Source organism: Haemaphysalis longicornis, unplaced genomic scaffold (genome assembly GCF_048455015.1).
Source record: "Haemaphysalis longicornis isolate Haplotype H1 unplaced genomic scaffold, Haemaphysalis longicornis Haplotype H1 scaffold_1, whole genome shotgun sequence".
NCBI lineage: Eukaryota > Metazoa > Arthropoda > Arachnida > Ixodida > Ixodidae > Haemaphysalis > Haemaphysalis longicornis.
The window spans coordinates 350842975-350855946 of record NW_027526203.1 but is presented as its reverse complement, the minus strand read 5'-3'; the positions used below and the strand labels follow the sequence as shown (position 1 = coordinate 350855946).

Here is a 12972-nt window from a genome sequence, read left to right as displayed (position 1 = left end):
GCGGCGCCTGCGCTGAACTGGCTGAACTCATTCGGAACTCGTGCAGAAAGTGCAGGCCAAATCGAAGAGACCTTTTATATTTATTTGTTTGTATTTATCATTATATACTATTATATTATATATTTGTTGTCAAAATTTACCCTCACCCCCTTCCTCATAGAAACTCCATGCCCTTCCCCAAAATACAAAAAAAATCCTGGGTGTGCTGCTGTCTGCTGTGCTGCAATGCGTGGAACCGGTGGAACCAGTGGAACGATGTTCCGCGTGATGCGGCCGCCACAGAACAGATGCGGCCGCGCTGCCGTGCGTACGCTCATCTGCAGAGCGGAGCAGAGCAGTACACAACCGACACAACCTGTGACACAACTGCGCACTTTTCAAACTTCCAGCCATATCTAGAAGTTGAAGTAACGCCAAGGAAACAAACGTGCGTGAAAAAAGCCCAAGCACAACAAGCCGCAACGCTGACCACCCTTGCGCGGCGGCGTAGGCCGTCGAGAGCTCCGTGGTCGCGAGCATGGGAGCATGGCCTCCGAGATTCCCCAGCTAAACGCGATAATGCGCGCGGAGGGGAACTCGGAGGCCATCATTCAAACTATCCGCTGAAGCAGGAAGATAGCCGCACTGTAGTTGGTTCCACAGTTGGTTCGTTCTTTCATCTAAAAAAGGCGTGTAGTACTAAAAAAAAAAAAGAAACGCACTTACCAAAAATAGATAGGCAGTGAAGCAATTGAACGCGCGACTTTATCGCAATTAATCGCGTGTCAGATGTCTGAAGCGGCAGCAGTACGGTTGGTACGGTGTTATCAATCCACGCGGCAACAGCACGCGGGTCGGTTTGAAACCAGATCTTCAGATTCCGGCAGGAAGGGAAGATAAATTCATTACGAGAAGAGCTTTTTCGCCAGAAGCCGCAGTGGCGACACGTGGCAAAGGCGCACCCTCCCTGTTCTGTGGTCGCACCGGCACGCCTGGTTACGCTTTGCACTAAGGTTCAACCACGACCGGCTTTGGTTCAACCCACGTGGTGCCCCGTAGGATACATCACTGCAAGTGACTCGCAGAAAGAATGCATTTAAAAGTGCTCAAAGTCCCCTCACTTCGGCCTCTCTCATCGCACTGGGGTACGTATGTAAACTGGGCGCACCACACTTGCGCAGCACGCCAGTTTTGCTTGTACGTACTTGCGAACAAACACGCTAATAACGCAGCGCCGGTGGCTCTCGCAAAGCGTGAGGTCACAGGTCCGATTCCGTATTTCTGACTGGCGGAATGAAGTTCGGTGCATATTAAGCGACAACGTGCCGCGTGTAGCTTTGGAGCACGAAACCTTGCACGCACCCTGCGTGGGAGGTTTTTGTCACCAGACTGACAACTGTTTCGATCTGGCCGAAGTTTACCGAGGCTTGCGTTCACGAACGAGGTCGGCTTCGTCTGGAACACGACCGGCTTTATAAATAGTATAAAGCCGGTCGTGGTCTGGAATCAATTCCGTGCGTTCCGAATGGTAGCTGTTCGAGCGTATGCTTGCGCTTGGTAGAACCACTGCTGTGGAAGCGACTAGAACTGACCAGAAGAAGCAAAAATGAGTCGCTTTTTGACCGATTGTGGGGGACTGCGTGCATGGGCGTCGGCAGGATTTTGTCTTCGCAGTGCCTATTCTGTGGACCAGTCCACAGGATAGTGTTCAGCTTTATTTTGTGGACCAGTCCACAGGATAGTGTTCAGCTTTATTCTGTGGACCAGACCACAGAATAATGTTCAGCTTTATCCTGTGGACCATTTGAGGCGGCGCTTGGCGGTGCTGTTCGGCGCGGTCGTGTCGTGCAACATTTTTTTTTTTAGATACTTATTTCAGTTTCGTAACTGCGCCGACTGTGCCTTCCCGGCACCCGAGTGGCGCCAGGGCCCGCAGGGCAACGCCACCCATCACCCTCAATGGCCAGCCCCTCCCATGGCAGCGCCAGGTGAAATACCTGGGGCTGCTCATTGACTCCCGGCTGTCATGGCTGCCAGCTGTGCGGGCACTGCGGCAGCGCACTGCGGCAGTGCAGCAGGGCGTGCGGAGGCTGCTGGCACGAGGCAACGGCTGCTCCCACCAGGTTGCGCAGCGTGTCTTCCACAGCATGGCCTCCTCGGCTGTGCTGTACGCGCTGCCCCTCGCCAACCTGAAGCAACTGCGGTGGAAGGCGCTCGAGCTCGACCAACGCCGGGCCATCCGGCTCTGCCTGGGCCTCCCACGCCGATCTCCTGTGGCGGCCACGTACACCGAGGCAGCCACTTGGCCAATCGAACTACGGGCCTTCCAGGCAGGCCTGCGCCACATAGACCGCCTGCAAAAAAGCCCGGACGGGGCCGCCCTGCTGCACCGGTTCCGTGCCCGTCCAAACTCGCAGATGGGCAAGCTGCTGTACATCTATGAGGAGGACATTGTGGTGCCGCAGCGACCCCCTCTGGAGCCTCCACCGCCCGGCACAGGAGAGGCCCTAGACATCAACACCAAGCTGCCTGGGGTGCGCAGCAAGAGGGCCACTCCTCACCAGGCCATCTACCAGGAGGTGGCTGCCCTGCTGGAGAACAACGCCAGCCTCCACGTCTTCACGGATGGGTCGGTGCTCCCCCGCACGGGCAATGCGGCAGCCGCCTGCACTGCCCCAACACTTGGCGCCAGCCGGGTGTGCCGCCTGCCCTTCCCTGCCTCGTCCACCACCGCGGAGCTGGCCGGCCTGCACCTGGCTGCGGACCTGCTGCTCGAGCGGGCAGGCCCAGACTGCAAGGCCCTCGTCCTCACGGACTCCCGGCCAGCCCTCCTGCGGCTGCAGTTGGCTGACCAACCGGGCAGCTCCAGTGGGCACGTGGAGCGGTCGCTGGTGGCCAAACTGCATGCGGTGGCGTCCCGTGGCTGCACTGTGCAGCTACACTGGCTGCCGGCCCACATGGGCATCCCGGGCAATGAGGCGGCCGACGCTCTGGCCAAGGGTGCCCACCAGCCAGGTACCCCTGCCTCCCAGGACGTGACTGCGTTTGATGCCCCACGCCAAATCCTGGCCCGAATGGCCCTGACCAGACACCCGGACCCCCGAGTAGTGTCTGGCCAGGCCCCGCCCGTTCTGCCAGGGCGCCTCACCAGGGACGTCCGGAGCCTGCTGCTCCGGATGCGCCTCAACTGTTGCGAGGTGGCGGCCCTGCTGCACCACCAAGGACGACGCGCCTCTCCCGCCTGTGCCGACTGCCCCGAACCCGAGACGCTGGAGCACCTGCTCCTGTCCTGCCCCGAGCACGCAGCACACAGAGCAGTGCTGCAGGCTGCACTCCAGCGCCTCGGACGGCCCAGACAAAACCTGCAGGACCTGCTGTTCCCGACGGGTCCTGCCAGCTCCCGTCGGGAAGTGTTCCGACACCTCCTGGCATTCCTCGAGGCCACTGGACTAACCCAGCGCCTGTAGCTGAGGCTACTCAACGAACACCTGTGCCGCTGTCGCTTATGTAATGCCCCCCCCTCTTTTCTTTTTTTTTCTTCTCTCTCTCTCTCTCTCTCTCTCTCTCTCTCTCTCTCTCTCTCTCTCTCTCTCTCTCTCTCTCTCTCTCTCTCTCTCTCTCTCTCTCTCTCTCTCTCTCTCTCTCTCTCTCTCTCTCTCTCTTTTCTTCCTGTCTTTCTCTTTCACACCTTTTCTATTCCACCCCTAGCCTCCTCCCAAGTCTTTTATCCCCTCTTCCCCTCCCCACCGCCCTGGGTTGTATGCAGGTGAGCTCCCTACTGAGCTCAATAATATCCCCAGTGCACTTTCCTTTCCTTTCTTCCATCCAATCACTCGCGGGGGTGGGCGCTCTGGTCGCGAGTTGGAGGGACTTTAGGCGGCTGCGTTGACGGCGTGCGCCGGTCGCTGAGCTCTAAGTTGCGGTGTGTAGTTGCGTGTCTGCTCTACAAGGGCCGAATTCTCTAAAAAACGGGCGTCGCTTTGAAACGACGGGGTAGCGCCATTGAAATGTATGTGTTCTGGGGTTGGGGCCGCCGCTTTGAGGTGGGCAACATGAAGATGCGCTGCAAGAAAAGCACTGTGGCAAGGACGCGAAGCGACACTCACTGCCCTCCGTCGTTTCACTTGTCGCTTCTCGTCCTTGCCACAGTGCTTTTCTTGCAGCGCATCTTCATGTTGCCCACCTCAAAGCGGCGGCCCCAACCCCAGAACACATACATTTCAATGGCGCTACCCCGTCGTTTCAAAGCGACGGCCCGCCGTTTTGGAGAATTGGCCCCCAAGTTTCTTCTTTTCGCTTGCGTTTGTCTTTACCCTTGTGCGAGAACTTTGCCTCTTCAGTGCATTCGGTTGTACGACCGCGGACGAAAACGTTTCGTGACTCCGTAAACACGCTGTTTTCTTTCATGTGCTGTCTTGGCGCCCCGACCTACCTCACAGCCGGCTGTACGAGCGGATAATAATAACAGGAATCTTTATTTACAGGAACAGTACATATAATTTCCCAGCCCACTTAAGCAGCTGACGCTTGTGAGATGGCTGAGCACATGCATTGTGCATGGGGCACATGCTTATGTCTTTTACAAAATGAACGAGGAGGAAATCTCTTGCTAAAAAGCTTTTAATAAAACCAAGCAGAAAAACCGAAAAATTCTTAATGCTATCACCGTCGGCAGGCGCGCATGCGTGTTCTGCCCCTTTCGTTTACCGCCGGTGCAACTACACGGTGCTCCTATGCGGTTCGGCCACAGCTCCCATGCTCCAGTTACTTCTGTCGGCACCTACTTCTTTTTAGGGGCCGAGCCGCTTAGGGGCTGGGGCTGGCATCTCCCGTCGTCGTAATCGTCCTCTCATGTCACGGTGCTACAACACCCGGACACTCGTTTACGCCTCGCGCTAGAGCGCTTCGTAACGCGTAATTAATATGCAGTGCCCGGAACTTACGTGGTTACCAATTTTTAGAAGAATTGTCTTCTTTCGATGTGTATGATAGTTATGCAGTGCCCGGAACTTACGTGGTTACCAATTTTTAGAAGAATTGTCTTCTTTCGATGTGTATGATAGTTTTTGACCACCAAAGTTCGGTGAGCGGGTTTTAAACCGACACTGATGTGTTTTAAACCAGCGTCGTAGTCATTCACGTGCCTGTTTGTTCTATATGCAATAAAGAAAAAAAAAAGCATAGTACAGTACGTTCAAAATCGGCATCAAAAATATGTGTTACTAGGTTCATAGCCTAGGTTTTTCGTAAACCAGATCACAAACCTGTGGACAAACCACGCAGAAAACGCTAAATTAAGTTGGCCGCACAACCGCGCGCTGAAGAAGCAAGGTTCTCGCACGCGAAAAGAAGAAACTTGTAGAGCAGACACGCATGCACTACACACCGCAACTTAGAGCTCAGCGGACCGGCGCACACCGTCAACGCTGCCGCCGACACCAGCCGACACCGCGCAACACGCGACCGGAGCGCCCATCCTGGAAGGCGCAGTTACGAAACTGAAATAAGTATATATAAAAAAAAAATGTTGCACGACACGACCGCGCCGAACAGCACCGCCAAGCGCCGCCTCAAATGGTCCACAGGATAAAGCTGAACATTATTCTGTGGTCTGGTCCACAGAATAAAGCTGAACACTATCCTGTGGACTGGTCCACAGAATAGGCACTGCGTTTTGTCTTCCATTGTATTGAGGGGAAAGAGGGAAAGGACAAGGGCACGGGCCAGTGTGTTCCTGGGTGGCTTGGAGGGGCCAAGTGCCCCTTTTGCACCCCACTGCCGACGCCCATGACTGCGTGTGCGAATGACCGGAAAGTGATCGCGCAACGTAGCGAGGGATTTAGGTGGATGGTTTGCAAGTTTAGCTTGCATAAACGGTAAAGGGCCTGGAAAATCACGATACACATAACTTCGGTGATGTAGAGCTGAACAGTGAAGTCTTTTATCAAAGAAGTAAAACTTGGGGCCATCAGATAAATGTGCCAAACTTAATTCTATATGCGTATTGTTTTTAAACACATGAGCACACATGGAATTCGTAGGCATTTATAATACTATAAACCAATGTGACTGCACCTCCTTGCCATGCATTACCACTTGTTGGCTTTGGCAGTGAATATATGATTTCAAAGCAAGTACCATAGCTACAGCAGGAGCTCAACTTTGTAACTTTTTTTCTGGTGGCTTCTCGTCTTTGGCGTTGCTTTTCTGAGCCTGGCATATTTCAGCAAATTCTTTGAGAATACAAACAAATTCCTTGTCAATTAAATAATTTAATATAAGTGCCTTTGCTTCATTGCGGATGCACGTTAAACTTTTTGCTATTATCATTTGCTAGCCTGATGGCTGCCCATTCAAAGCACTATCTGCTGCAATTACCCAATAGTGGGTGCATCAGGCACGCTGGGGACATTCCAGAAGCTCAACACAAAGGATGGCAAGCCCATCATTCTTTGCAAACTAGCTCTAAAGTAGGACGATTTTTAAAGGGACCATGAAGACAACATAAAACTTTCCAATCGAAGGATTGCCCTTTTGGAATAACATTCATGCCAATTTTAATACAAACTTTAATCAAATGCATCGCACATTGTTGTACATTTTTTGTGCACTTGTACGGAGTTCGTACGAGTACAGCTGTGCTGGTGTTGGGCTCCAGTAATGTTATAGCAGTGGCAGATCCACGGGGGAAGGGAGTGAGGAGCTATTGAAAGTGCCATCTGACCTAGCACTGCTGTGCCTACCCCCCTTTCCCCTTCTCTGTCGACTGTGCCTTAAGGGGGGACACTGGTCTTAAAACAATTTCTTTTAATTTTCAAGTGAACTCTGTGAAACTTGTCAGTCTTGCTGCTTTTTTCCCACTGATTTCAAATATGCCAGTATTTTTTCAGTTGGTCAATTAGTTCCCAAGATAATTAGAGATAATTAGCCATTTTTGCCCCCACAATTAACAAAACAGTGTTGGTCACAAAACTGTAATCTTTATATTTTCCATTACTATGAACCCTGCTGAATGCAATCTTGGAAACAGTTTTTTGATGCATCGCTTGGAACTAATTTTACAGCTCATTAAACTTCGGTGTTTGAAATGGGCACTGAAAATGGTTCCTTGCCACTGGTGCTACCGAAGTTTAATGAGCCGTAAAATTAGTTCCAAGCGGTGCATCAAAAAACTGTTTCCAAGATTGCATTCAGCAGGGTTCATAGTAATGGAAAATATAAAGATTACAGTTTTGTGAGCAACACTGTTTTGTTAATTGTTGGGGCAAAATGGCTAATTATCTCTAATTATCTTGGTAACTAATTGACCAACTGAAAAAATACTGGCATATTTGAAATCAGTGGGAAAAAAGCAGCAAGACTGACAAGTTTCACAGAGTTTACTTGAAAATAAAAGAAGTTGTTTTAAGACCAGTGTCCCCCCTTAACAAATCCCGTCCCTGAGATTTGCAACAAAGTTATGTAGTGCCAGTGACAAATTATGGTCACCTTTTTTTTCATCTCCAGCAATGAAAGTTTCCCTTCTTCTTGTTGCTGTTTTCGTAGCAGTCATTGAAAGGCTCCGATATGCCATGAAAAGGGCTAAATAAAAATAAAAATTCTCGAAATTCTGACTGACGTAGTAATGTATATCTGTGTAAAACTGAAACCACTCCAAGACTTAAGTGACTGCAGGTATAAAAATGAAACATGCATTCAGTTATTTATTGAAGTTGTCTAGCATTTTAAAAAATTGGAAGTAGAACATTGTCAACAGCTAGACAGAACACATTATTGCCTTCGTATGAATAAAACAGTAAAGTGCATTTGTTTTTCATTGCACCCCCAGCTAATGCTGTCACCATTGATCAGCTAACTGTGAAGGCACTTACTGCATGACTGACTACTCAGTTTGGCTGCTTTAAAAGTTGCAAGTTCTGTATTTTGTTATATCTAGCTTGCATACAAAATGCTCTGTTGTACTAATGTAACATTCTTTTACATTGTCCTCCTCAGTTCTAGGGGACCATCAAGCAGTCAATTTTTTCGTATTGCAGGTATTTGGACATCCCGTCAAATAGCGACATCCATTCCTGAAATGCCACCCTGTAGTGAGACGGCGAAACCTTATCAGGTTTGTGCAGTTCATCATTACTGTGAACGCACGACGTGTGTGCAGCTTCTTTCTCCCAACTTCCACTAAAAGATTTAGCACTACATCACTGACCCTTTACGAAAGCTGAAGCACTGAAACAATTCATTTTTTTGCAACGAAAGCTCTCCAAGGCACTTTAGGCAGAGCGCAGTGGGGACATGATATGCTTTGCGGGAAAGCAAACTTAACCACAAAAGCTTATTATAAGTCCAAGCCAGCCTTACCGGCATGCCTCTAACTGTGTGTCTGAAACTGCAGTGCCCCTGCCCATGCCTCTGCGACCTACATGCCCCTTCACCTTTTGTGATAATGTCAGTGCAGTCAATTTTTTATACTGCATAAAGAAACTTTTTTTTTTTACCAGTGTTCTCGTGCTTGCTTTTGGGAAATACTTTTCCACTCAATGACCACATTTCTATAAACTGATTTTCTTGAAGCGAATCGGTGGTGCCCTGTGGGCTCTCACAGGGGAGCCCTTTGCTTTCCTTTGTCTGTCCCGGGCGAGGAGGTGAGCAGTGTTGTAAAGGCAGTACCACCCTGACATTTCGTTTACCAGTCTTGCTACAAGCACAGTACTAATTGTGGCATTGAAGGGTGGTAGGTTACGTTGTAGGGCCATCTGCCCATTGCACATTTCCACAGTTGTAAGAGTAGCCTGAATCGGGTTCAAATAGGCAGAATTGTTTCATTGCCCTTGAAGCCTAGGTCGCTTAGCTGCTGTAGCGTTCTTCTTGTGGGAACGACAGCGGTGTGAGAGCGAACGCCCTGCCTCCCATGTGCAGGGGAAGAGCCATGCAGAGATTGTGGCCCTGAGGCAGCGCCACCTGAACCCGAGCCTCAGCAGCAACCTGCTATACAAGGAGCCCCTGCTGCTCACCCAGGGCTACATGCAGTGGCTCTGGGACCACACGGGCAAGCGCTACCTGGACATGCTGGCTGGCATTGTCACGGTCAGCGTGGGTCACTGCCACCCGTAAGTGGGGCAGGAGGCTGGGGCTTTCTGCCTTGGACATTTCTGGTCTTGCATTGGCCTCTCGCATTGGGGGCAAGCCTACAAGGAAAGAAAGTTGTGCTCATCCGTATGTGGGCTATTCTGTTGGTTTTCAGTGAGGAATTTTGTTTCTGGTGGGGGTTTCATCTTTCAGCACTTTATGAATTAGGGCAAGAAATTGAGCTCTTAGTACCTTCTGCAGCCACGGTAAAGTTTGTTTTAGAGGCAGTCTACTGTTTCATGGACATTATCATGATTCCCTCTAATCTGTCTTGCCACATTATGGGACCAAGGTAGTTTGTTTTTAATTACATAGAAATATATCTCGGTGCTCTCGACAATTCTGAATGGCATTTTGTTACATGGAGGGTGGGAATAGTGATATTTGTTTTTGAGGGGAAAAATGATTTTGTTCTAATGGTTGTGTATAAAAGCGAATATTTTGGAATTGAAGTGAATGTATGGTGATTTGCAATAAGAAAATTGAAATTTGCATTGTCTCAAGAATGCTTCAGTAACTAGCCTGAAGAAAAATGAGACTCGTTTAAAAGGGTTTGCAAAATTTTTATGTGGCATGGAAGTAGCACAAAGAACCTGTCTGCTGGTTTTAGCTTTATTAATAATACTATATTTTATATGGTGTCAACTTTCATCTCATGTGGTGACCTCATCCACTAATAGTGTAATTCGAGTTAGTGCAACTCTGTATTCTGATGATCTATACAATTAACACAATTCTCTTATTCAAAAGGGATGTAAATGGCAGTTTCATGGACTTTCATGTCATCTCAAAAAAAGAAAAAACTCGGCGTATGGAGCAACGCAAGGCATTAAAAATTAACCTGACTCATAAACCCTCTTATGCATGCCATCGTGGTGTTCACATCCCTGCTTTCCAGCCCTTTGCTCGCAAGTCCTTTTTCCCTATTCCATATGCTAACAATGCATAAATCTTGCTTTCAAAACACACTTGCATCCCACGTACACAAGACTCTTAGATATAGGTTTTGCGAAGGGCAGGCACTTCATGTCTAATATAAATGCGTAAAAAATATTTCAGGCAAAAATTGATGCAAGTGCCTAATATAAGCGTGTATAAAAAGCCTTGAGAGTAAAATTGACACAAATGGGTGATAATAAGCATGCTAGTCCAGTCAGTCGGTTCGCTAACTTGCTTCGCCGGTGTGCAGTGTCTACGCCTTTTTCTAATTAAAGGTTTATTGTGGTGTCTAGGAGTGTGAAGCTATAAAAGATAGCCATCTTTCCGATGGTCTATAAGGAAAAAAAAAAAAACAAGGAACATTACAAGTGTAGAAAAAAAGGGTCAAATTTTTGCATCACCTGATTAAAAAACCAGAGACTATCAGTACACAGCTGTGGAGACTAATGTCGGTACACACCTGGGCTTCTTATCTAGCGAGCATTGACCGAGGCAGCTTGAGTGCAAGGGCATTATCAGGATGCCAAGAGAGGCATGAGGGCGGAGTAGGCCAAATGCCAAAGAGGTACCAAGCGCTCCCAAAAGCCCCTCCCTTGTGCTCTTTAGCCGCATGTCACCGGTGCATTGCAGCAAAGCTCATTGTCGCTAGCAGAAACTGCCCGTTGAATTTTCAAACTTCATAGTACTATGAAAATTGTATAATAGTGCTACTCAACTCAAATCTGAGTCTAATATGTCATTTGCTTCGATATTGAAAATTTTTGAACATTCGCACACTTACTAGTGCTGTAACTTTCCGTGAGAGTGCTTGGGCTGATCGATTCATTTTGGGCTGTAGATTCATTTTGGAGTATGTTTTTCCGAGTAATAGCAGTGGATTTCACAATTGTTCCATAATGAAAGGGTCAGACAGTGCCAATATTTCAACAATTAAAATGTTGCCATTGTTCTTCTTATCAACTTATTGCTGGTTTTCGTGAAAGCTGGACCCTGTCCGCTTGTGACCATGAGCTTTTGCAAAACATTTTGCTAGCGCTGGCTGCTTTTCCCCAGACAGCAGTCTCTGATGTGAAGTATCTGTGATTTCCTACGGTTGAAGCCATGCTGATAACAAAATTCATTGGTAGATTTTTCCACTCATTGCCCACATATTCCAATGGCACCTGTACCTGAACCTTCTACGGGAAAAAGGTGCAACATAAACAGAAGTTTTCCTAGACAGAGGAGTAATTTGGAAAGATGATTCTTCAAGCAGACATTTCAGGGGGTACAAGTGTGAAGCAGTGTTTCCTTTTGTCAAAAGGATACCTCGAACGTTATATGGTCTCACGGAGGTGTTATTCTTAACATATTTTAGGTGAAATTATTCTGTCATGTGTTCATTGTGGTCGGCTGGTTCATCGAAAGGCAATGTGTCAGAATACGCTGGTTCTTTCAAACCTGCTCTCTTGGGGTTCCAGTGGTGGTGGTCCTGTTTACTCTTAGCTCACTTGGTGCACTTCCTGCCGCATCATGGTCAATGCCCTGTCCCACATCACTGTTCAGCTATTTTGTGTTGTAGATTGAGTCTTTTTGTCTGTCTGCTGAAGGTTGTGTGTCATGGAGGGCTAGGAGCAGGTTCCCAGACCCACCGATAGAGGGCGCAGTGGTCTTGCAGGGGCGGGTTCCTCTACTTCCCGCTTTGCAAGGGAGAGGGGAGGCAGCCTCCTGCCGCTGACACTTAGCTGCTGATTCCTTTGCATGAACCATAGAATTTGCGCGGCGACGGCGCTACTGTTTGCGGGTAAGCGCCTGTAGATGTTCAGGCCGACAAAAGAGAACCCCACCTCTACTGTTTCAGCAGATTTTTAATTTTGGGGAACCCTACCATTCGCAGTGATTTCTTATTCTTTTCCACATCCTAGTGTCTTAAATGTTGCACTGCACAACTTTATCTGCCCTAAAGTAGCTAGCTGCAAAACAAGCTGAGAATTTTCTCACTGCTTAGCTCTGCAAGCCTGCCACTAAGGAAAGCTTATTAAGCTAACAGAAATGAGAACTAATGGTGCACCAAGCACAGTGCAGCAAGATATCTGCGAAAAGAAAAAAATAAAATAAAAGAAAAAAACACCACTCAGGATGAAACAGATTCTTTGACAAAGACCAGTCGCCTGCCGGAAGGTTTGCTTGCGTACTGAGCCACTTTCTAAAGGGGTCAACTTTGTTTTATTCCGACACGCTATAAGTGCACAGACACAGAGAAGACACAGAGGAACATCATTGAAGTTGACCTGATGGGGACAGCGCAAAACAAAACTTGGACAAGAAAGGCCACAGGACGAAGCGCTGTACCAACGAGCCTATAACCTATACCAACAAGCCCAACTCGCAGTTCTTTTTAAGTTGGCCCGAATTAACGGTGTTGAGCAGGGTCTTTTGGGGGGAGGGGGTCGTAAGGCACTGAGGAGCATTACGCCCTTCACGCAGTTGCACCAATGTGCTTTCATAAAACCCCCCCACCTTTCACCTTTTCCCCGTGTCGGTAACGTAATTCTGCCCTTGGTTTCTATTACTGCTCAAATAAATGAGCCTCTTTACTATATCTACTATGTCTTGGATACTTAATTCTTAGGTGCCTGTTTGTGAACACAATTTGGAAGAAATAAAGCAGTAGGGCGCACTCCTGCCATCTTGATGTCTTGCCTCACCATCCTGGAAGACTTGAATTAATTAATGGGAACTTGGGAACTTGCGAATGTCAGGTTTAGGTGCGTTCGACAGCCTTGCACCTACATGCACAACTGCTATGCAGATATGTACATAGTGATGCTTTAGAAAATTGTTACCATCTCAAGTGGGTAATCTTGTGCAATTTACTAAGCAAGGGAATGCTAAGCTGGTTGTGTTTTTTTTTTTTTTAACCGAAGTATTTACCTAATAAGTGTGAGT

At 48.3% G+C, this 12972-nt stretch overlaps 1 protein-coding gene across 3 annotated transcripts in view; it reads left to right on the top strand.

Moving 5' to 3' along the window:
- The first annotated feature begins 408 nt into the window (after nucleotides 1-408).
- The window catches only part of LOC144154391 (alanine--glyoxylate aminotransferase 2, mitochondrial), a 41432-nt gene continuing 28868 nt past the window's right edge, over nucleotides 409-12972 (top strand). The window contains exons 1-3 of one of the 3 annotated variants that reach the window (XM_077685846.1): nucleotides 409-427; nucleotides 8016-8092; nucleotides 8896-9086. In XM_077685846.1, the coding sequence (XP_077541972.1) occupies nucleotides 8057-8092; nucleotides 8896-9086 (227 nt within the window). In that variant the 5' untranslated portion in view covers nucleotides 409-427; nucleotides 8016-8056. Of the gene's footprint in view, nucleotides 428-470; nucleotides 1125-3465; nucleotides 3487-8015; nucleotides 8093-8895; nucleotides 9087-12972 lie in introns of those variants that run through there. The other 2 variants (XM_077685844.1, XM_077685845.1) reach the window with 2 other exon arrangements.